General features: G+C 39.7%; 1 protein-coding gene across 1 annotated transcript in view; it reads left to right on the top strand.

Moving 5' to 3' along the window:
- LOC128358504 (unconventional myosin-IXAb-like) overlaps positions 1–25,369 on the top strand; it is a 117,958-nt gene that overhangs the window by 60,259 nt on the left and 32,330 nt on the right. Inside the window, exons 9-12 of the mRNA XM_053318815.1 lie at positions 8,244–8,360; positions 10,980–11,114; positions 21,765–21,886; positions 24,670–24,811. Of these exons, the coding sequence (XP_053174790.1) occupies positions 8,244–8,360; positions 10,980–11,114; positions 21,765–21,886; positions 24,670–24,811 (516 nt within the window). The remainder of the gene's footprint in view (positions 1–8,243; positions 8,361–10,979; positions 11,115–21,764; positions 21,887–24,669; positions 24,812–25,369) is intronic.

Genomic DNA, 25,369 nt, shown 5'->3' with positions numbered 1-25,369 from the left:
TTTTTTTTTTCTAGACTAGCGTTGCAACAGAGGCTCAGACAATATGACCAGACACCTAATCCTGGACGAGGGTTACAGCTATGATGAACCCTGTCCTGCGGCTTCTAGTGTTATAACATGGAAGTTCCCTCCTGTCCTCCACAAGAAAGCTTTATCTTAAAAGGAGCGACAGGGATGTGGAGATATGGATACTTGGAGATAGAAATAGAGAGTTTCAGATCCTTGAAGGTCCCCACTCAACAGATAAAACACATACAGAAAAGGAGTTTATACACCACCTGGGGAATCCATAACATCCCCCGCACGTGTGCTCAAAGAGAGGAAACGACTCTCAAGTACTGCATACAGTAGTAGTATATACAGTTAATGGTGTATGAAGTGTTGTATACTGTAAGTGTCCCAACATTGAGGTGAGTTGAACGGCAGGACGTTAAATATTAGTGGGGCTCATCAAAGCAACATATGAGGGGCTGGAAAGGTTACTTTAAAAAATGGAATAGATTACAGATTACAAGTTACCCTATTTAAATGTAATGTAAAATGTAAGTAATGTAACTATTTCAATTACTTAATCAAAGTAATGTAATGTACCCAATGTAAAGTAATGTACCCATTAAGCACCAAAGTCTAATTTCAGCTGTGACGTCATTTAGGCCCATGTGTGCTCCAAATAAGCTCACGTCATGATTTATTTACAAAGTATTTAAAATAAAATAGAACAATGTTTTAAATTGATAGGAAATCTAGTTGCAGGGACAGGTCCTGGGCCTTATCACACACCAAATCACTGCACAACAGTTTGTAATACTTACAGAAAGGATTTTACAACTCGTTATCACCGTGGCGACTACGTTTTGTCACAACAGTGGGAATATTGCGTTCACGTAAAAAAAAGTAATCCACCAAGAATGGGTTATCAACCAACACAATGCTGTGCCGAATGACATCACATTGCATCAAAAGCTGACCCAGATTCTTATTTTTTTCAACAGGATGCTGTTTTGTGTTGTTTTGTCGAAGCTCTCTGCGTAGGCACTCCTGTCTACATCAATGGACTGCCCCCATTTAAATGAATGAGAGGGCAGCACTTTTCCATCTGACTGCAGCCTTATGTCCCATGCAAACACACGTTTATATTGACGTACTTATCAGTACCCAATCCCAAACCTTAACCTATACCTAAACCTAACCGTAATCTTAACCCTAAAACCAAGTCTTTAAACAGCCCTTTAAAAAAGTAATGTAGTCAAGGCTTAAAGCCTAACGCACAAACTGGTTATTACAAAGATAAATGTACAAAAGCACACACACACACACACACACACACACACACACAAACACACAGACACACACACCGCATGCGCATGAGAAACGAAAGTGAAGCCTTACCCTCGTCTGACCGAGGGTCGTGGGAGCGAGTTGAAGCCACCTGTGGAATCCATAACACGCCTGTTTTCATGCAAAGGAAATGTGGAAAAAAGAACCTGGCAGTCACTGCTGGTTCTTCTCAGAAATGATTTCTTCCTCCTTGGATGAGAAAGGTTGAGAAAGTGTGCTAGGCAGCTGTCCCATCCAGCCTCGGGATGAGATGGGGAGCTGTGGGCGAGGCGTCTGACCTCCTTCACCCCATCGGTGAAGAGGTTGGCGTTTCTTGAACTTGGAAACTGGAAACAAAAAAGATTCCTAAATTGTTTGGATGGGATGTGGATGAGTCAGGTGGAATATGTTATGAATTGTTTGGGTTTGGTTCCAGTGCAATAATGAGAGTAAAAATAATTCCCTTTTCAGACATGGAAATTGTGTTTGGCAACATACAGGGAGTTCAGAATTTAACTTTGAGTTTGTTTCTGTCTTTTTCAAGGACATTAAAAATGGTATTTTAATGGCTTAGTTGAATGTACTATTAAAATGCAACATTTTAGTTGTGTATCTGGTATCCGCTCATTTCCACAGTTCCATAAGGTCAACAGGCTTCATGCTATTTGCAGATTTTTTAAGACAATGTCACAACAGAAAAAAGGAAGAAAAACATCAATTATTATGTCATGTTCTCTGGGAAATTGTGCATGATTTCCTTTTTTCTCCATTTCCTGATTAAATTACAAAAAATAAGACTTTCAACACAGGAATGAATGGAAAAAGAGAATATTCTCCCACTTTATGTATTTAGTAGTCTTGGTACTTGGGAAGAAGAATCTGCTCTACCACATTAAAAGTCCATGACCCAATGCCTGAAATGATGTTACTGACTTAGTGTGCCAACAAAGGCTTGGTTTTTAGCCAATTGAACCTCGTTTCTACTTTGTATTTAGTGCTACTAAAATGTTGACATGCTAACACGCTAAACAAAGAAGAACCTGTTAAACATTAACGTTGATCTACATTTGTTAAAATACATCTCAGTTATGGTTGTGAAACTTTTCCGCACGTTTTATGCCTGTCTGAAAGTCAGCATCTTACTAGAATCAGTGTGTGATTTCCCTCCATTTTTTTAGCATGATGACCTTCGCAAAGATATTAACCCAAAACAACACTGACCAGCTAGCATGGTTGTAGACTCTTTGTCTTGTATACTGTAAAGTATTGTGTAAATCTGCTTTGTTTCAGTTTGTTTACATGCCAACAGTTAGATTTTTTCACTGTGCATTTAGAGTGAATAGAGGCAGAAATAAACAGTAGTCCTTGTTTCACGCTGAAACTGAAACAAGTGTTTTAGACGATAACAATATAAAGTCTATACAATCCAAAGTTCTACCAGAGTTCAACCTCACTCACACTCAAACTGCCATTATCAAGTTATCATTGATAAGATTTATTGTTAAATTATGGGGAATTCCATTATTCAGCAAGCTGAGTTTAAATAATGTCCCCGTCTGTGGTGCAGCTCGGGCGTAGACGCAGATTATTTCATGATTTGGACTGGAGCAACGAGAAAACATCAAGAGTGTCTGCTAAACCATGATTGTTTGCATGTGTGTCATGCTTGTGTGCCCATGTCAAGATAAGGTGCGCTGTCTTCTTCCTGTTTGAAAGGTAGACATGGGGAAGGGGAAGTGATGGGAGGAAGTGATGGGGGAGCAGCCAGACACTCATTCATATGATTTACACTCTTATAAACAGTGCTGCTCCATATAGATACAGTTTTAAAGTGGTTGAAGCCTCATAGTGAGCGTGTAGACGGTAGTTTCCCATTGCTGGAGGATTGTAAACGCATCACAAACACTTAACACATAGCCACACAAGCACACTAAACTTGCACTGATACACAAAAATAACAACTACATAAACTGTAATTTAAAACATATGCAGATTGGCACATTGTGGTGAGACGCACACACACACACACACACACACACACACACAACATCCTGCAGTGAGGAAGCTAGCAGGCCACGTGCAGTGTGAGCTCATGCTGGTGTTTAACACCTCCTGTGGTTTTTCAGGAGGAAGACAGAGATGGAAAGAGAGACAACAGCAACTTCCCCTCAGTAGACACATAATTTCAGACACCAGCTAAGACTCAGTTTAACAAGCTGGACCTTTAATGTTTACAAAAGTCTCTGATAAAGTCTTGCTAATTATTTTGTCAGTTTCTTGGGTGGCCCTCCAGTAAAATCTTTTTCAACCCATTTGCTTCCACCCATGTTCCCTCCTCGTTCTCATTGTGGTGAATAATTAAATTACATGGCAACAACACCGAGACAATGCTTGCTCAGTGAGCATGTCAAATGTTCACATCTGCCAGTCCCCCGAGTTCCTCTTGAACCATTTCAATCGTGATTCTTCCTTAAATGTTGGATTATTCATAACAATCTTACATAAGTTTGTGGGAGTGGGAACGTCACAGGCTCAGTAGCTAAAAATATCATAAACAATCAATAATGCAAAAAGTGAAGAGGCAGCTTTTAAAATGCACGGTTTTGCTTCATCACAGCTGTTGGCTGCATGTGGCCTCAGCAGGCAGCATTTCCAAAAGTCCTTCAATGTAAGTGCATCCGCATCGAGGCTTGATATGGATGACCCACAAAGACCTCCAGAAGAGTTATAACACTGTTTGTTGTTATATAACAGCCTTCTGACTAGTTAGCTTTATTCAGCTTCAATGTGCTGTGCAGAGTGAGTCTGTCTTTAAAGAGCTTCAGAGGAACTTCTTTTGGCAAATGTCTGCTGAACTTCTGAGAATTTCCATCCTCATTTTGTTTCGCCCGAAGCCAGTGTTGCTACATAGTGTCTGAGTAATATGTTGAGATAAATAAAGCTTTGTTGTTGAAGCTTACTCCAGGCAGACCAGTGAAGATTCACTGACATTAGCAGATCAGAAGCTGCTCTCAAATTCATGCCCAGTTTCATTTGTTTATTAATGTATCATCTGTTGAGCTACCAGCTGGCAAGGAACACCCAATCAAATTAACACAAATGGACACAGGTGGACTTTATAAACTGTTAATTCTCACCACTTATTCCTCTACTGATTCCTAATTAACACATTTTTGCTGCCTCAACACCTTGTGCGATTTGGGCTTCGGTATTGTTTTCTTGCTAATCTCTGATATCCTTTGTGTGTGTTAGGAGATTAGTAGCCTCTTTCCAGACCTCTAAATCTTGAATCTCGAACAATTCAGTTTCCTTAGTTGGAGAAACAGTCCACCAATCAGATCTTTGTGGTTAGGATCTGGCATAAGTAGCTAGTTACATACCTACATTAATTAAACATAAGGACATAGGAGTAGCAGCAGAAATGTTGACAAGCATGAATGAAGAAATATTAAACACTAACTCTTACTTTGCCATATTATTATGTTGTGATAAAAGCTTTCGTACATGACACCAGTGGAAAAACCTGCATTGGTGGGATGATTACAACACGTTATAATAGTTAATTAAGCCAAGATAAACAAAATGTTGATTGTTAACGCTCCATTGTTGTCTTTGGAGTTATAATTAGCATTTTAAATCAGTGTAAACCTTATTTTCTGACGACCAGCTTGATATGAGAGAAAGCAAACGCCCTATCACTCTCACTACTGTCAACTACTGGTGGCTTGTCTGCTGTATTTGATAAAAAGAAACACCAAATTTGCAACACTGTCTGTTTGTATTTGATAATGTTCGACCCTCGTCAGATTTTTATGAGTCCCTTAGCATATACAGTATAAAGACCACCTATGATTTTATTTTTCCTTCTCATGAGGCCAATAAAATTACGGAGGTTTCACTGTCATGCAACTCACTTCCCATTCTCTTAATTTACATCTCCTCTAATTAGATTGAACAAAGTATCTTCAGATGGTGCAATTTGTTGTGATGTATTACCATTTTGGGGGTTGCAAGTGTGAAAATGCAGTTTAGAGCACATTTCTTTTGTCATGTTCCACTCTCCGTTCAATCATAACACTCCTAGCTGCCAAAGAACGTGGTCCGCTGTCCAAGTCTCCATTTAAGTCTGCTTATGTTAGCATAGCATGCCTTTCATCATGTCTAAGGAGAGAGCATAGTTGCTCTTTGGCTTGTTTGGGGCGGTAATAATGGCTGCTCTTGGCAGTGTTGTTTTTTATGGATCAAAAAGTGATCTATAAAAAAGTTGTCCAAATAGTGATCTGCAGGTCTGGAGGCACTTAAGGCTCTGGCTCCTGACTGAAAACACCTCAAGTATTACGGCTCTGTGCACAGCAAGAGGAGCCATACGTAAGAACAGAAAGTCGTCTAGGAGTTTCAACATGCTCTGTGTTTACCCCCTTAAATGCAAAGTGGTTGTTGTTATTATGCTTTCACAATATATTAATAACAGCCTGTGGTATTACTGCAGCTCTCTGGCATTTACCATCTGTAAGGCACAGTAGCTCGGGTGCAAACAGGCTGATAGTGTTGATGGTAACTTAGGAGAACTAATAGGTCCTCATCAATCTTACTTGAGTGAGATTAATGCCTTGCCACTCCAGTTTTGGACAATCTTATTCAAAAATATACATATGAAAAGTTGAAAAGTGATATCTGAGTGTAAGAGAATGCAGAACGAGTTGACGCCAGCAGCCGTTACTCGTCCCTGCATTGGGCAGCGGCTCTTGTTTTCTCCCGACCCCGACACACTCTCCCATCACAGCCACACACAACCGCTGCTGATGGCTTTTTTTCCCTGCATGTTTCACCAGTAGAAACACAGAACGGCTGCAGATAGTGTTTTGTTTAGTAATAGTAACTCGTGTTTTATTGTGTGAGGGGACAGATTAAGCTTGACTAAACCCAAATATTCCAACAGTGCTTTCTCCGAACGACTCCGGATTGCCTGCAGCTACAAACATCTCTGAAACTGCTCGTACTGCACGCAAACATTTCCAAATTTTAGATCAGTTATGCAAGAGGAACATACAAAAGCACCCACTGTTAAAAGCACTAAAATCACTCCCTCCAAGCTCCCAAACAAAAAAACAGCCCCATTAGTCAGCAGTGCACTAACAGTTCATTCAAAACTTGTACCAGAGGGCTGAGATGTTGCACTTTGACCACATTTTCAAATAAAAGTATACTGGATGAACTCTTGATATCTTGGGTCATTGACAACATGGGCAATGTGATGAGTGTATATTAAATAATTTAAAAAAACAGCTTTGGCCACATTATAGGCTAAGTGATGGGCTTATGTTCAATGAAAACATTTATTTGATTTCTAATGCCACCCCAAGATATTTCTATTCAATGCTTTACTCATGTCCCACTATGAGGTCATGTTTTCAGTTCAAATATCTTCAATATTGTTATATGTGATTGTTTGTGATTCAATCAGCATATATTTATATTTCTGCATCCCCATTAATAATATATCTAGATCTGCTCATTTCAAAAGCTTGATGCTAAGCTATCGCAACATATGAGGAAGTTACATAAATAATAGACATAATGTAGATGTATGGATCGAGCTTAGTTATTTGGTGGCTTTCTTGCCCATAAAGCCACAAACTGTTGCCTTTACATGTATGCTTGTATAAAAGTTAAAGAGTTGAATATGTTTATTAGTCATAAATGGAGTTACTTGTAGGCAGATTTGGTTTTGATTAGCCCTTATACTAATCTGCTGCATTTAGCTTCATATATAGAAGCTAGAGTGGTGTTGATCTTCTCATCTAATTCTCTGCAAGAGAGCAAATAAGCTTATTTTCCCAAGATATCAAACTGTTTCAATGGGGTCAAATTGAACTGTGAAATTGACTTACCATTATATTTATCATTAATTAATCTTCTTGTTTTTTTAAATTAATGAAATGTCCAAAAAACAGCCCAGTGTTGTTTTATCTCGCTGACAGTCCCGGGTTACATCTTCACATTTGAGAAGCTGGGACCAATGAATATTTGCACTTATGTCTAATAAATGACTTAAATGACTGTTGACAATTAATTTCCCGTCACTTAACTATTGATTGATTAATCAACCAAATGGGTCAGTAGTACTATGAAATTAGATTTCCTTGGTGACCAGATCTAAATTAGGCATGTTGTATTTGATGATGATTTATAACACAATCCTTTAATTAATTAATTGCTCCCAGTGCTCTTCTGAATGGCTCATCTCCGTCTCCAGACCTTTTCTCTTCTCTCAGTCGGTCCCATCAGATGACTCAGCTGCTGCAGTAGTTCATTAGACCTCTTCTCTGCCCACTTCACACATTTATTATGACACTGATCCGATTTCAGAGGAGGCAGAAGTAGCATTCATGTTGTGTTTGTCTCTTTGCCCTAAGCTACTGCCGATCAGTTGTCAGATTTGTGGGTTTATACACTGAAGTCTCCCAGTTTCTATACTATACCTGCAATAGATGTCCAAGGTGGTGATGAGCAGTAAACGGTGGCCATGCTGCAGAATTTTGTGATGCGCTGTTGAAAAAGACAAACAGCAGCATGCAACAAAAAGAAAATCTAATAAAATAGAAAAATCTATGAAATAATAGAATTGCACAGATAGAAAAAAAAGCACAAGTGTTCCCCACTGTGTTCATTCATCACTTGAGGCCACATTAGTAACACTATCTCCCCTGTGACATAAAAAAACTTCACGGCTGTGTATGGTTAGGGTTAGAGTTAGAGAGAGAGAAACCGAGTGAGAACGATAAAACACACACACACACACACACACATACACACACACACACAGTGGGTGTTTAAACACTATTGGCTCCTGTTTCAGATAAAGAAATCCATATGTTTTTGATCATGCAGTGGCTCACATGTTCTGTGTTTGTGTGTGTTTGTAGGCCGGCACCGTAAGGGACTCCATGGCCAAATCACTGTACAGCGCGCTGTTTGACTGGATTGTGTTCAGGACCAACCATGCTCTGCTCAACAACAGGGACCTGGAGGACAATTCGAAGGTAAAGACACACACACTCTCTCACTCACACACACACACACACACACACACACACACACACACTGCAATGCTCAGATATTTGGGTCAAATATCTTGTGCTCATTACAAACTCACACTAAGACTAACTATAGCAAACCTGAAAATATTTATGTATATGTATTCATATTAAAAGGGTTTCTATTTCAGTATTGTCCTCTCACGCTAAGGTAGCACCTTTAACCACAAGTTAAAATATGTCTGACATCATCCAATGATGTAAACCAGCTGAACTGCACCGCTATCAGGTGGAAATATGTGGTCTAACTCTGACTATTTATGTATTCATGTATTGATCTGTTTTTTTGACTCCATGTTAACTAGCCAACGCTGTTAGATGGCATACAAGATGTTGTCAAACTGTTTGTTGCCTAGCGACCAGAATAATGTAATGCTACTTATTTCTTTTGGGCTCCTCCATTAATCGATGAGTTGTTTGGTCTGTTAAATGTCATTAAATGGTGAAAAATGATGATCACAGCCCACATAGAAGCAATGACTTGCTTTGTCCCAACCAACCTAAAGACATTCAATTTACTGTCATAGATGACTAAAGAAACCAGAAAATATACACATTTGAGAAGCTGGACTCAGAGAATTTGGACATTTGTTGCTTTAAAAAATGACTCAAAACGAGTTATCGATTATCAAAATAGTTAAAGGTTTAATAGTTGCCAACTATTGGATTAAATTGACTAATCCTTAGAGCTCCACACACAGATGTATTATATAGGCAGGCGTTTTGACAAGACATAACAGGGAAACCACAAGTTAATTTGGCTCCATTTAGCATTACTAGTTTCTGGGCCCTGTTTTTTGTCTCCTGGCTCCCTGACGAGGCTCGCTGAGGCAACGTTCACATTAAAGGCCTTAATGCTCAACTCCAATATTTCAGTCAAATCCAATTTTTTTGTTGCCTGACATCAGACAGAATCAGTCAACTTGACTTAGCGGAGTGAGGTCTGGACCCAGGCCTGAACGCAGGCAAATCTTTTTGTGTTGATGGTTCACGTTCATGTTTGAAAGTGATATTTTTTCTGGCTAGGGTTTGAACACTGTTGTGGTCCTAATCTGCATAGACTTAACTGAAATGTGAGCCACACTTACCAGAATAATAACAATAACGTCATTTTTGCAGCAGTCAGACCATAAACATGGATGACATGGCTGTCAACAAGTAGGTGACCTGTTTATTTTTACCAGGCCGTGAGGTGCTGACACTGAATGATGACGACAGGCGACAGGAACCTCATGAATTTTGATTTTACCGTGCGGACAGCGGTCGCATAGCCAGAGATCAGATATGAGTCAGCTCTTGGATGAAATGTGCAGTGTGTCACTTGGAGGCAAAAATAAATAAATACATAAAATAAAATTTGGTCCACTTTAGCACATAATGCAATATTAAGACACCTGTGCTTTCCCTCCTATGACAAGACAAAAACTCTAATTTACTCTGATGGAGGAGAAGTATTGTATGTAGTCAGTTTGCCTTTATCCTCCCCTTTGTCCTGCTTAATGTCTTCCCTTTGTTCTTTCTGTCTTTTCTCATCTTCATTTGTTTGACTCATGCCTCTCCATCCTGCTGTTGTCTGTCTGTCTGTCAACCACATCTGTCTGTCTGTCAGTTAAGACCAGATCCCCTTCTCTCTGGCTTCTACTACTCCCAGATGCATTAGGTGGCGTGATATGACAATTCCACTATGTGCAGCTTTGTGTGTGTGTGCGTGTGTGTGTGTGTGTGTTGGAGTGGCAGCTGGCAAGTCATACCCAGTGGGGGCATCTAAAGGATTAGAAAACAGATCATTCGATGTGTGTGTGTGCCAGGAACATTTGGGCAGATGGCATCAAGTTCCCCTCAGCTCAATTTACCCCCTCTGGTTCTCTGCTGTCCCAGTGCTGTGTGTGTGTGTGTGTGTGTGTGTGTGTGTGTGTGTGTGTGTGTGTGTGTGTGTGTGTGTGTGTGTGTGTGTGTGTGTGTGTGTGTGTGTGTGTGTGTGTGTGTGTGTGTGTGTGTGTGTGTGTGTGTGTGTGTGTGTGTGTGTGTCCCTTGGCACTGACATCATCTGTGTGTGTGCGTTTGTCCTCCCTCAGCGCTGTCAGCAGGTCGATGAGGTTGCCCTTTGTGTCAAGGTTATTGTATACAGATAACAGATTATATATGCGGTGTGTGTCCATGTATGTTTTTTACATCAGGGTAAAAGAAAAAAGAAAAATCACCCTTAAGAGAGAAATAAAACACTCCAAGAATGAAATAAAGTGAAATTGAAAACAGCTTTTACGGTCCATTTCTTAATTAAAGGCTCTCTGTGGGTGAACGCCTCCTTCAGATGGTGCATATTAATGATATATGATGGAATTAATCTTACTGACGCCTAAAGGGCGGCTGGGTCACTGAAACTGTAACAGACTGGGTTATAAAAAGAAACATAAAATATCTGTAAATAAAGCAGCGAAAGCATCATAAAGTTTTACAGTGTTGCCTTTTTAAATCTTTTTATTGCATTTTTTCTGATAACTGATTCCAAAAAATGTGTAAAATATGAAAAGCACATGAGCTGTCTTTTTTTTTTTCCTCTACCAGATCCTGTCCATAGGAGTCCTAGACATCTTTGGTTTTGAGGATTATGAAAACAACAGCTTCGAGCAGTTTTGCATCAACTTCGCCAATGAACGACTCCAGCACTACTTCAACCAGCACATCTTTAAACTGGAGCAGGTAGAGTGTTACTATATATATACTATCTTCTTTCCTTTTCTTTCTCCTCCTCCTCCTCCTCCTCCTCCTTTTTACTATCCGGACAATGGTTATTGTGCGGCTGCTGATAACATGCCTTTGCATCCTGTGTTTCACCGCCGCTGTGACGTTGCCGACAACACACAAACATCCATTGACCGTCTGGGAGGGTTTGTCTCGGGTTACTGTATGCTGTGACATCAGAGCTTCTGCATTAGCGTCACATTATTGTGGCTGATTTGATCAATGCAGTAGAAGAAGAATAAACCCTCCTGACCTCCATTTGTAAAAGAGGACTTTGTAGTTTCTCTTCATACATCACACTGCTGAAAAAGCATGACTTCCTCTACACTTTAAAGGGCTGCTTTTCAATGCGGTCTATGTTTTCTTAGATGTTTTTCACATGTCTGTATTATTCAGTCTCATTGATGCGTTGTGCTACGCTACGCTAAGCTAAGCACACTTAAATCAGACAGAGCACTTTTTAGCAGCCCCGGGGCAACGTTCAGGCCCTCTGTGTTGGTGATAACAGTCATGGAGGACAAACTAGTGGTGGTTGTTTCTAGATACCTGGAGCTACATGACTTTACTAAGTGTAGTTAGCATGATCTGAACAGAAAAGGAGGCCTGGAGTCAGTTTACCTCACAGCAAAGTAACGGTTAGGCTAAGGAGAAGGGATTTGGTGCTCGCCTGAAAAAGACATAGCAAGCCACACTTTTTTTTTTAAATTGTAGGCCTCAACAAAAAAAGCCTACAATTTAATTTGTCTGATCGGTGTCTCATAATATAGGTATAAAACTGGAGTTAGTCTGTAAGGGTTTTACTGGAGGCAACTATGAAAAAGTTGTGTGGTACAGTAGATGTGGACATCTGGAACAAAAAAACTGTAAACCAGGTGCTGGATCAAAGAACTAAATCTGTAAAAGGAAGAATAAAGTCCCCAATGCAGATCTGGATTAGGAGCTACAGTGTGCGGACTTCCTTGTGCCTTTTACTGGAGGCAACCGTGAAACTGTGAGAACAGTACAGGATAAAATACAAACACTTCAATGATAGTAATTAAGACATAGAGCTTTAAGTTAGAGCAAAAGTGTAAAAAGGAGGTAATACACTAACAAGGAAACTGGATTCATAAAATTACACAAGTATCATCAATAAAAAAACAACATTAACATTGATTCTACTTATAAGTTTAGTAAGTATATCAAAGTCTGATATATCTTATTCCTCTGAGCCTTAGACCTCCGTTTTTGCTCAATAACTATTAAAAACATGTCAATGAGCCACACCATTATTGCACTGGGTGATAAATCAGGCTTTGGAAAGACACACAATGCTTCTAATTGTTATCAACTAATTGTTGGTTTGGTTCTGCTCATAAGATTTGTTGGCTGTAAGACTGTTTTGTTTTAGAAGCGTCAGTCAGCTGGTGTGGTTAGCATGGTTAGCAGGTAAATGATCACAAAGAAACTACTAAAAGAAAAACAACAAATGAACAAAAAGATGACTATACATTAAGGATGTGTTGAGAGAAAGCTCGTTAAACGGGCCGGATGAAACGACCAGTTAAACTGTGGTGGGGTTGCCATAGCAACAGAGTGTTTAACAGAAACCGACCGCCGGTGGCAAAATGCATTTAATTAACCGTAATGTAATTTAATGTGTGGATGCCATGTAGAAGCTGACTAAGGTTGGCTCTGCTTTCAGTATATTAGAGCGTTGTTTATCCTACAAATGTTAGAGGATCCCGCTGTAGTTATTTTTAACATGAACTACTGAATGTCTCGATCTTAATGCAATACAAGAATACTCTAGCTACTCCAGATCAACAGTGGCAATGAGTACGAGACTCAAAGCCTGCTCCATTGACAATAGAACAATAATAACAAGAGACAAATGTTGGGAAAGAAAAGAAAAGGAGCTTGAAGGGCTGTTTTTTTTTGGTTGCTTGTATTCTCTTGTATTTGAACAAACTGAGATGGCTTAAGCTGATAACTTTGCAAGCTGCAGAGGAGCTACCAACAATAAAAAACTGCTTTTTTATTTTATTTGTTGCTTTATTTATTGTCAGAATGCAATTTATGGGAAAAGATATGCAACGTTCAATCTTTCCTCAACTCCTCATCTTTACTGTAAATCTAAAATAGAAACTATCAGGACATTATATTGTAATTACAAGTGCTAATCTACTTCTCTTTGTTATTGATTTTCACATTTAACCCTTAGCATGACACTAGGATCTTGAATCTGAGAGTTCGACCCCATGTACTGTAAATATCCTCACTATGGATATATGGACATTAATTGTGCTGTAGCAAAGTGATCGTATAGATGTCAACATGATAAATGATTCTAGTTTTACCTTTCAGTCACAGGAAATCACTGCCTCACTATGTATAACACATGACTGCAAATTTCACACACGTGTCTTTAGCTCTGTAGCTGCAGGCTTACATTTGTCAAACCTTTTCTGCAAGGAGCTTTGTGCCGGACAGCCACGTCCCCCCTGACATTACAGTACGAGCAGCTGTAATTATGCAGCTAGGTTAAGTTAGCATGCACATCCATTAAAATGAAAGGTCAGAGGAAAAGTGCTGAATGTCCACGAAACGGGGCTGACATGCTGGGTTAGAGTGCAGGAGTCCAACAGAGCTGAATGTTTTCTGACAGCGCTGCGTACATTAAGAAATGCTCTCAGCTTTGCAATGAGCTTTTTTCCCCCTTTGTTTATGTTTCTGTTTAATCTTCATGCCTCCGACTGGTCTCCCTCTTTCTTTTCCTCTTTTCTCATGTAATTTCATCGCTGTTGCCTCTTTGCTAATCATCAGAGAGACGTCAGCTCCAGCATCATAACTACTCTCTCTCTCTCTCTCTCTATGTCTCTCTCTCTCTCTCTCTCTCTCTATCCCCCCCCCCTCTCTCTCTGCCTCTCCTTTCATTCAAAAGGACTATTTCTGAACTGCTAATCCCTGACCAGCTACATTATATTATGTATTCATTATGCTCATTTATTCAGATACCAACTGCCAAACCACTTAATATTCTGACAGCTTTTTTTCTTTTTTTTAAATCATATCCATATAAAAAGCCAGATGAGAAAAAAAGAGAAAGCGAGAGAGGGGCATTTTGGGGGAGATAATGAGTCTAAATCAGTCGGACTGTGTCACAGTAGCTGCCAGATCTCATTTCTCTGTTGCTGAATCCTGATAGGTTGTGGCAACTAAGCAGGCGGGCCTATCGCTGAAGGCTAAATGAAAGGAGGGAAAGGGGTAAAAAAAAAGAAAAAAAAAGAGCAGTTTCAACGAGTGCAATAACGTTCTTTCACCCTCGATGAAGATCACAGACTGCTGATCGACCTGCGCTAATGGTTTTGTTATCTGTTTCTGACAGTTAGCCCTCAGGCCCTTCAGCCACACACACACACACACACACACACACACACACACACACACACACACACACACACACACGCTGCAGGATGTAACATGTGCTGACAAACAGGTTGTGATCTGTAAATGTAAAATTGACGGTTAATCACTCTGCGGCTTTAATTAAACTTCTGGTTCATTTTGTAGTTGTTTTTTTCAGCTGCAGACGCTGATGCTCGTACAGGGATGAAATAAATTTACTTGGAATAAGGAAACAAGTTACACCAGAAAATAAACAGGTTTATTACTTCAGTAGATCACAAGCAATGCCATCAAACAGACGTGATAAGGAGCTACAACTGCTAGATAATAGAGCATTCATGCTGAAAAACAGTTTGTTTGCCATTTGTTTTATTTAATATGACTGTGTTAATGTTCAGTAGAGTGTATGCTCACTGTTTATTCATAAAGCATCACTCATATACTCATACAGTGTGAACATTGAGACTGTTTGCTCTCCATACTCACCATTAAAAGATCTCTCTCTGACAAAGTAAGTGACGAGACATAAAAATGAGTCCTCAGATTATCTCTTAATGGCAAAGAACAGGAGTGAACAGTTTAGATGTCCATATTGACACCTGACTGGTATTTTAAGACACATTTTGTGAAACATACTGTTCATATTCTGACCCTTCACAGTAACAGGTCATTTTTGAACCAGTTTAATTATTCTCTATACCAACTTTTAACAACTGTATTTTGCATCCATAGATGTCTTATCAATGGTGAGTTTATGGAGAAATGAGTGTGAAGGGTGCAACACAATTTGAATATTTGAATGTTAGGGTTCATTACCACCATTAACACCAACTGACCAATCAACACACCCAAATACACAAAACATAAATACATTTTTCAAGTATTTCCATTTTTGTTTTATATTCTGGGTCACTTTAGAAAAAGTCATAAAATTGCATGTCATTTTAGGGTTTCTCATCCATCCAGGTCCCTATTAAGTCCTAATTCAAAGCATTTGTAGGTGGACAAATCTTGATTGGAGTCAATTACTTTTCAGAGACAGTGGCACTTATGGGAGTTTTTTTTCTTCTTCTCCTTTTTTTTTTCATAAAGCATAACGTTGAATCAAAACTTGAACTTACGAACACTGCTTTAGAAACTGCTTTATGTCTTTGAATAACAGAATTGACCTGTCCTAACAGATTTTATTGGCCACTTTGAGGCTTCAGCATCAGGCTGTAAACACAACACTGACATATAAAACCAAAACAATGTGCTAAAAGATGCTAAAAAAGCTCTGATACTGAACTGAGACTTCTCCGTGGGGTTGTCACCTGGAGCTACTCCTTTCACACAAGTGGTCATGTGATCTGTAGTATACTGCCTCTAAACGTCTTTTTGTTGACAGCAGCTGCCTTTTTAAAAGTAACGCGTTTCATTTTTGAGTTGTCTATCATTTAGTGACATCAGGTGCTCCTCGATGCGTATCTCTATGTGGAGTCAACCTTTCACTCGAGCCCCTGTTCCTGTGTTATGTTCAATTAATAAGTGTCAAAGTGCTGCTGAGACGCTGGCCCTCACAGGACGGTGCCCAATATTGTTTCAGCAGAGTTCATGTTTATTATCCTTTAATCACCGGGGTCCTCTGAACCTTTGGCTCTCTGCCGTCCGTGAGTTTATTTGACAGGACAACAGTTGAGGTGGACTTGATCTCTGGGCCCCTCTGGGCAGGTTGCTATAGCTTCTTAATCGAAGGGTTGCCAGATCTCAACTGATTTGTGTTTGTTTGAATAAAACTGTGCAGTTCACACCGCAGGGCCCTTATAGCGTCCGTTTGACGTCAGAAAGAGAGGAAAGCACTCCACACCTCGTCTGTCACTTCGTATTAAACCTTTAACTACTGACCTGTGATCAGCGTGCACTCTATTACCTTTAGAGGATAATGAAAGAAAGTTTCCCAGCTTAAATAAATTAAACCAAATTAAATGTTAATCTTAATGTATAGGAAACTGCTGTTCAACTCAAGGTCCGCTCACTTTCTTGTTCTGTAGCTTTTGATGTTGACTTAATGTTGAGGTCAACATTTAGCCAACATGGGTGAATAATCCTAAAGGTGCTCGGTTTCAAGGAAAGATTAAACTTCTACGGTTCTGCGACAACTCGTAAAGACTGGCTGAAAGCTCCAGAACAAGTGAGTAAGCAGACTTTTAATTGAGATGTTTTTGTAAGTTGTAATAAGAGTTTATTGGGTATTTTTTTAGTCTTCTCATTTCAAAAAGGCGTCTTGATATTTATGTGTAAGTATTTCTTCCTCTTTGCCTAAAAATCTTAGACTCTTCAGCTCCCCTCAGCTTTGAGCAACTTTAAATAATCTTTAACGTCCATGTTTCTCTTTTCCTGCCCTCAACATTACTGCTTTGATTCACTCTCACTATTCCCATCAATGAAAGTATCCAGATGTTCAGATGCAGCAGTTTTCAGTACACTACCTGTCCGAAACCAAACGATAGAATAAGCAGCCACTTGGTGAACATGTTGAGCTTTTATTAACATGACAGTAAATTACAGAGCTAGTGTAAAGGAAACTCTAAAAGGAGAGTAAATATTAGACTTACATTCATCAGGTGGCTAAGAAACACAATGAAGGCAAATGTTTCTCCATGTTAACTTAGGTGTGTCTATTGGCAGCTCTTTGCGACTGTGTTTGCCATATCAAACTTAAACGTGATCATTTGTAAATGTTGTGTTTGCAGCTTGTCTCCGCTGCTCCCAGTGGTCAAAATATCAGTTACTGTGGGTTTTTAAAGGAGATAAGATGATGATCCAGTGTATTCAGCTGAGAAGCTTGATTTTAAATTCAATCAAACAGTGAGGTGTTGGATGTAGAGAGAAGCTTTTCGAACCACCGATATCTCTTCGTCCATCATCCTGACTGTGAAAGGTGGTTTTGACTTTCCATCAGGGGGATTTTCCCTCTCTCTAACCCAACCAATCAGTTGGTCTTATCAGCAGTGTGTGTTTACCTTCGGAGCAGCAGCCAAAGCTAATAGGAACACACCAACTGCAGGCCTCAGCTGGATGGAGGAGGGGTGTGGGTGTATGTGTGTGTGTGTGTGAACATAAGAGTGCAGTGTTTACACTCAGCATGCCAATTGGCGCTTGATTTCTTCTCTGTGTGTGGACGCTGGTATATCAAAAGTTAGAAAAGACATGACAGCCACCGCCTTAGGCAAATACAGCATTGCGTTGATCTGCTGAGATAATACTACACACTGACTACACACTGACTACACACTGACTACACACTGACTTAGTATAGAAACCATGAACACGTGACCGGGTTTATCTACATCTGATAGAGTTTATTGTAAAGTCCAGCAGTAGAAGTAGAAGTGTTGAGGAATCTAAATCAAGTTCCTCCCGTTGTATGAGTTGCCTGATTTTGTCTGGTTGTGCTCTTTATTATATTAACCACCATACTAATAAAAGCAGCAGTTAATGATTTATATTAGGAAGACAAAGTTGATGTCTTGATGCAGATTTTCCCCTCTACACACCCTTATTTTGATCATCTCTGACTTCATTTTTGTGAGTCATACTGTATTGTGAGTCCCATTTGCTCGTCTGTAGCCGTACCACAAAAAGCAGAACCCACTCACAGAGCATGTTGAATGACAACACAGCAAGCATGTCTTCTTCTTATAAAAATCTCTGTCTTCATTCTGTTTGTACGTCTCTTTCCGTCTGTGCTTTTTAAAACCACCAGAACCTTCTCCAGCTCCCACGATGTCTGTTCAATAAAAACACTCTGCTGTCATAACAAGAGAGATGGACTCTGAGGGAGAGAGAAATACAAAGAAAAGGAGGAGTAGAGAGATAGCAGGAGTAGATGGAGAAGTGCACACAAACACGACCTCCCTCACCTCCACGCCGCGGCGTTCGGCCAAGCACAATTCAGGTCATTTGAAAAGCTGCACTGAGTTACGCAGCGGAGAACAGACAGTGTTGACTAATAGATGGAGGGATGACCACAGATCCTGACCAGTCCTCATCAACCACAACAGACCGTCCTGCTTTCTTCGGCACAGCAGGATATTGAAGCTTTTAGTGCTTGCAGACTGGTTTTATGTCTCAGTATTTATTACTGTATGTCTATTTTCATTCAAATTACAAAGAGACAGATTGTCACTTAAGTCTGGTGGTTTTTGGCCATGTCGAGTGTTTTCCTTTGTCATTTAAGTTTTAGGGTTTTTATCTCTGTGATTACTGCCTTCCCCCCAATTTCACTTAGACTCAAGATTTATTGATATTCCCTCACAGCATGTTCTCGCTTATCCCAAAACAATATAATTTTGCAATTTTTTGAGCACCACAAATTCATTTTAATGGGTGAAACAATTTCTGAAATTGTTGTCCCCATTAAAGTATTGAGTGAGAGTGCTTCAGCTGGCAATTTCTAAAGGGGGGTTGCAATATAATCCAACGAGGCAATTCTGCACAGTCAATGTCCGCTGAAAGTGCTTGTTTTTGCCACTTTGCTCAGATTGTTATTATAAGTGTCTCATAGCATTATGGAAATGATCACTACTGAAAAATACAACTTCTTTCTTTACTTTTAGCTTGATCTGGTTTGTTTTTATTGTGTCCAAAGAGTTTGGACAGAGATGGATGTGAACTGCAACTTGACTGGTTGGCAAGTTTTTTAACTGTAAAACATACAAAGATTTTCCACTAGAGTCTCAGAATAAAAACACAGACCTGGAAATGTGGATGTTATGTCCTCTTTAAATAAAGAGCTCTCAAAATCGATCAAGCAGAAGACTAGAGAAGTGATCCCCTTGAGTCCATGCACTGTACTTGAAGACTAGTAGTATTGCATAGACAGAAGTTAAAGTGATTACAGTGGCGTACTGATTAAGACAACGGCAAAGTACTCAATTTGATTAGGGGAAGAGACCTTTACTGCATTACATACACTTCTCTCCTTCTCCACATATGTCCTGGATACTGTCTCAGCTGTTCAATAGAGGCATTATGCCAGGAAATAAAGTCTTTAAGGGGGGAAGAAAAACACAGGCATGTAAAGACGTGCTGTGCAGTGGGCAAAAGCTGTCCTTAAGCAACTGTTAATCAAATGCTGGAACTGGCACGCCTGGCACGCGGTGATGAAACCTCATTCAAAGTCACTCAGATTTTAAGTCAATCTGTAACTGAACCACCTTCCCTTCATGCTTCACATATTGAGTCACAGCTTTGTAGTCCTCCGGCCGGGCTGAGATGTTTACCAAATTGCGTGTATGCAATAAAACGGCTGATGAGTTTGAGTGTTGTTTATCTCCTCCATCTCCGTGTGTCCACATCTAATTTTCTCTCTGAGTCAACACATGTTCACAAACTCTCCCACAGACACAACAAAGTTAGTCAGATGAACTGAGTCACTCATCGGTCAGTTCTTGGCTTGATGGGATTAAAACAAAAGCACACGCATGCAACTCTTTTTTTTTTTTTTTTTTTTTACAGCTCTGTTTTCGTTTTGCTTGATCTGGTGCAACATCTGAATGAAACCAAACATGCCACATGTTCTCGAATGCCTCGTCTGTGATTCAGCAGCCCAAAAAAGGAGAGGGCAGACGTGTCGCGTTTATAAAAGTATGCGCCAGTGATGCTTTGAATACTTTACTGCTCTCTCAGTTTAGTAATTGTATAACATGTGGGCCGGTGCTTTTATTACCATAATGTTAAGTACATACAGACTCTCCTCGAATCTAGTCATACTTACACATTACACAAATGAACTTACATCATACACACATTAAACATACATAATATATACAGCTGGGTTCACTTTTATGCATATTTCTGTGCTTGCTGGTTGTTTTGTGACAACTTAAGGGATGATGGTGATGAAGGTCCATCTGTTCGTCCAACACTTTGGCCCACAGCTAAAATTCCAGTCACATTCCCACGGCATTTGGTATAAATATTTATGATTTCCAGAGGATTATAAAAACGTTTGTTGTTGTTTTTTTGTCCTTTTCTACAACATATTTCGTGGTTTTCACTTTCTTGTTCTTACATTGTGTCTTCTTTGTCTTCTCTATCCCATTTCTGTCTTTTCTGTTTCACAAAAGTAATTTCATCATAATATTTCCATCATATTTTATGTTGATTTCTGGCTGGATTTCTGTTAAACCTTCTCTGTATGTTGATGAATCCCAGAGGTTAAGTCTTTTATGATATTCATTGTTTTTTTATAACTCTGTTAACCTTTGCTCCAGTGCCACCAACAGCACAAGCATTTCCATTTGTACTGAAGAATTATCTGTGTAAAAGTCCATGAAATGTACTGAGCACATTCCTGCTCCTCAGAGGAGGATTTGTCAGAGTTGCACATAAGATATGACAGACTTGTAGACAGATGGCCATAATTTCTGAACCCACTATTGTTTCCAGCAAGGAAACCGTTTTTGTAATGACCTGATTGCTTTTCATATAGCACCACCCTAAGGACAAACTTTGTTTTTGTGTTTTTTTACTGGCAAGGCTCTAAAAAGAAAAAGAGTGCTTTTGTATTGAAAATGACTTTTATTATTTTTGTTATTGTTTCTGACAGAAACCTCTTTATTTTTTGCCTTATATGACTGCCTTTTTGGTGCTGACTCTTAGGTTTTAGTGTCTTGAGACCCCCCTCAAGTTCTGTTTATTCAAGGAAGGTTTGCTGAGTATGCATGCTCTTTTCCAGCAGTGCAGCTTTAAAACACTTTGCCTTGCAAGCTACTGGACCAGGAACTGTTTACATACCTTGCTCAAGTGCACCTCAACAGTGACTTGTAAAGGGAGGGGACAAATGAACCCGTGTGCACCCTTACCAACCTTGTCCTCCTAACTGGCAGAGGGATTTTAACTGGTGTCTCCCTCTGGTCTCCCTGAGAGGTATTAAAAGGAAATGGAGCATATAGCTCAACCGTCATTGGCCCCTGGGGGCAAATAGACCTTACCAGCTGACTGTTGGTAATGACTGACGAACCAACAAGCGCCAGGTGTTTCCATAATGGGGATGCAGAGCTTTAGTTATATCAAAACTGATGCCATGAAGAGTATTCATAAATATCTAATAAAACAACAGCTTTATTTTTCATTACTTTCTTCATGCAACATGTAACATCTCTGAAGAGGAGTTAAAGTTCTTAATGTATTTACTGACCTGAAGTTCTCCTTCCTCTGTGTCTCGTCCCCCTGCAGGAGGAGTACAGGGCTGAGGGCATTACCTGGCACAACATCGAGTACATCGACAACAGCGGCTGCCTCAACCTCATCAGCAAGAAACCCACCGCTCTGTTCCACCTGCTGGACGAGGAGTGCAAGTACGCCACCTGCCGAAATACAGCTGATCTCTTAAGATTCAGCAGTTAGCCTCTATGGGTGCTATTCTGTAAATTAAACTGGAAATTTAGGAGATAGAGGTGTTTTGATGCCTAACCGTATATTTCTCTATAACTCTGTGATGGTTGCTGTTGATATTATGGTGTGCTGTTATACTGGATGTGGTGGAAAGTAATGAAGAATAACTCAAAATCCACTTCTTGTGCACCTGCACACAGATTAAGTAGGCATCTTGCACTGTCATAATTATATTTTTAATTCCTTGTGTAGGCGTCTGATACCTTAGTTGATATATTTGTAATTTACCTCCCTACCTACTCAGTGTTGGGCACTGTTGTGCAACGTGAGGCATATTTCATCCTTGCATGCTTTGTTGAAATGACCTTTTTATCACCCTGCATAAGCACATTTTGCACCAAACTGGTGAGTCAAAGAGACTAAGCATTCCCCGTGCAGGTTTTTTATTCATTACCTTGATTGATACCAACAGTGGGACTTCCACAAGGTTTAACTAAAGCATAAAGAAATGCTAATTCCTCTGCCAACATCTCTGGATCACATTTTAGGTTCTCTCTGCATTTTCTCTTGTGAAACGCTCTCGTCCTGCAGGTCAGCACACTGCCTCGGCATCTTCCCCCTTCATAAATCAAAGCCAGCGCTTTCCCGCCCCCCCTTCGCATAAAAACACATCAGGCGGTACACACACAGCCATATTTATCTATGTTAGCTGTCATCTTACTTGCCACTTAGCATAGCTGCTTCATCTGGATGTAATAATGCCTGGAATGGACCAAATGGTGTGTGTACATTTGTCGATATATATGTTTGTGTGTGTGTGTGTGTGGAGGGAGGACCACTTTCGGAGAATTAGGGTCAAAGAGGGGATCTCTAAAGAAAAAATGAGGGGGGACAGGATCTCTCTTGGGGTTTCTGCTGCCACAGGAAGGAGCGCCACGCTAAATGATTACATAGAGAGAAAGAAAGACACTCAGAGATCTCATCATTCACAGTTAGTGGAGCTCGCAGGGCTTCGGGGCCTCTGGAGAAGTGGATTAGGTTACTGCGGGAGTTAGTGAGTGTTGGGGTTCAGGTCTACAGTAACAGCATCAAGCTGTAAGACCCTTGTGGATATAGTTCAGCCAGTGGTGTGTTTCAGAGGTGAAGGGAGGAGAGGTTTCAACAATATAAAACATCCCATAAGGAGTGTTGATCCAGCCAGCCGAGGTTAGTGGTGCATTTAATGATTGAAATGCCCACTAACCGAAGTGTGCAGGTAGAGGTGATGTACCCCGTTACATTTGAGCCAGAGCTTTTAAGTTTTAATCCCTGAGGGTTATGGGAATGCCATCAAAGACACTTTAACTTTCTTAAACTTCTAAACTTCTTAAATCAAGTGCCACTGAGCAAGGAGTAATGCTCAACTCTCTGGAGATGGAAATAGAAATAGAAAATGAACTGAAGTATATTTTAGGCTCTGTAGCAGCATCAGGGGCAATGATGGTTAGAGTATGGTGGTATGTTGGTCTGTTGGTTGGTCCACCTCCATGATCCAGACTGTTGAATGAAATCAGGTAGGGTTAGGGTACAGGCCATCATGGACCTGTAGTCCCATCATTTCACTCAAAACTACATATGTCCACCATTTGTTGTTTTGAGGGAAGTGTCTCAACAGCTATTGGATGGATTGTCAAGAAATGTCAACATAGGAGACACTTGTGGTTGAATTGTAGCCACTTTGGTGATCCCTAAACTATTTATCTTGTACCGTCCTTGCATTGAAATTTGAACTTGTCCAGTAGTTTGTGTTATGACCAAATAACCTCTTAACTAATGACAATCCCATTACAGCCTCAGCTGTACTTTGTGTTCATTGCTATTCAGTAAATGTTAGCATGAATGAACATTATAGCTGCTAAACATCAGCATGATACCATTATGACTCTTTTATGATAATAAGATACAATATTTATTCAGTAGCCAATGTATGAAATAATATGCACATATAGGATATATACACATAAACAAGTAAGCAAACTATGGTTAGTAAGAAAACATAATGAATCAATTCACACTATATAAACAATAATATACACAATAGTAAAAAAAAAAAGAAAAACAGTGCACATTACAAGACAGACATAGACTTTCTAAAAGTGCTTCAGATACTTTGAAACCTTTGTTGTTTGTCTTGAGCGTACTGTATATGTAATTTTTCCCCCAAGGTAAACACAGAGACGTTTCTTTAACCCTTTACATACTGTTCATATTCTGACTCGTATTTAGTCTCTACACCAATTCAGATTCATAAATTCCCCATTAGTCATTAATAAAAGTTTGATTCATCCTTAATGAAACTGTCATTAGACTGTCAGATCAAACATAGGGTTTTATATTTATCTATGGAAAAAAGAGATTCTTAAGCACTTTATATGGTCCAGAACATTTTGTAGAATATGAAGAATGGTGATTTTTGGAATAAACACAGCTTTTTGTATATTTGGGATCACATTAGAAAAAGTAGGGGTTGTGTTCACAGCTCTCAAATGTAAAAATGGGTCAAATTTGACCCTGAGCAGTATGTAAGGGTTAAGTCCAATGCCCAGTGCTTGGTCTGCTACAGTGCAGAAAGGACAGAAGTAATAAAAAATAAAATAATGCTGTTGTATAAGCTGAGACTGAGATGTGTTGAATCTTAGATTTCAATTTGTGATGTGCCATCACTGTCTTTTTGAAGCCGAGCCTGATGAAATCTCTGTATCTCCAGTTTCCCCCAGGCATCCAATCAGACCTTGCTGGACAAGTTCAAGCGTCAGCATGAAGGAAACAGCTACATCGAGTTCCCTGCTGTTATGGAGCCCGCCTTCATCATCCGACACTACGCTGGTAAAGTCAAGTATGGAGTTAAGGTGAGAGATGGCCTCATGTTTCTATACAGTATGTGTGTGTATAGAGTATATATTGGCACATGAGCTAACTGACACTGTAATCAGCCATTTAGTCAACACCTGTAAACACTTCCAATATTAGGAGACATATTTATTAAAGTGTGAACATAATGAAAACCTGCAGTCTGCTGGTGAGACACTATAAAAGTCAAAGGGTGAGTTTACGGCAAGCAGATTTTATCACAGTTTTCATGTGTGGAGCATCTACTTTAAACTCTTTTTGGACACATGTGAATAGTGTCATTAAAATCAAATAACTGCTCTCACAAATCTATTAAATGTAAGTTTCTGTTGTCTTCAAATAGCTTTTATTACATCCTTCTTGATGATCTTTGTAGCCTCAAAGATGAAATATCACCGTGTCTCTGATGAAATCTTGATGAAAAACACGACCGCACTTTTGATCACTCAAAAATAAGCAGCTATATAAAAAACACATAATTCACAAAGGGTAAACTGGTCAGCCAAAATTGGACCTGCCCCATCCATCAGTGGCAAATCTGGCATGATACTGAACCC

Source organism: Scomber japonicus, chromosome 5, assembly GCF_027409825.1.
Source record: "Scomber japonicus isolate fScoJap1 chromosome 5, fScoJap1.pri, whole genome shotgun sequence".
NCBI classification, from domain to species: Eukaryota; Metazoa; Chordata; class Actinopteri; order Scombriformes; family Scombridae; genus Scomber; species Scomber japonicus.
Note: the sequence above shows the minus strand (reverse complement) of the source record. Positions and strands in the feature narration are given on the sequence as shown.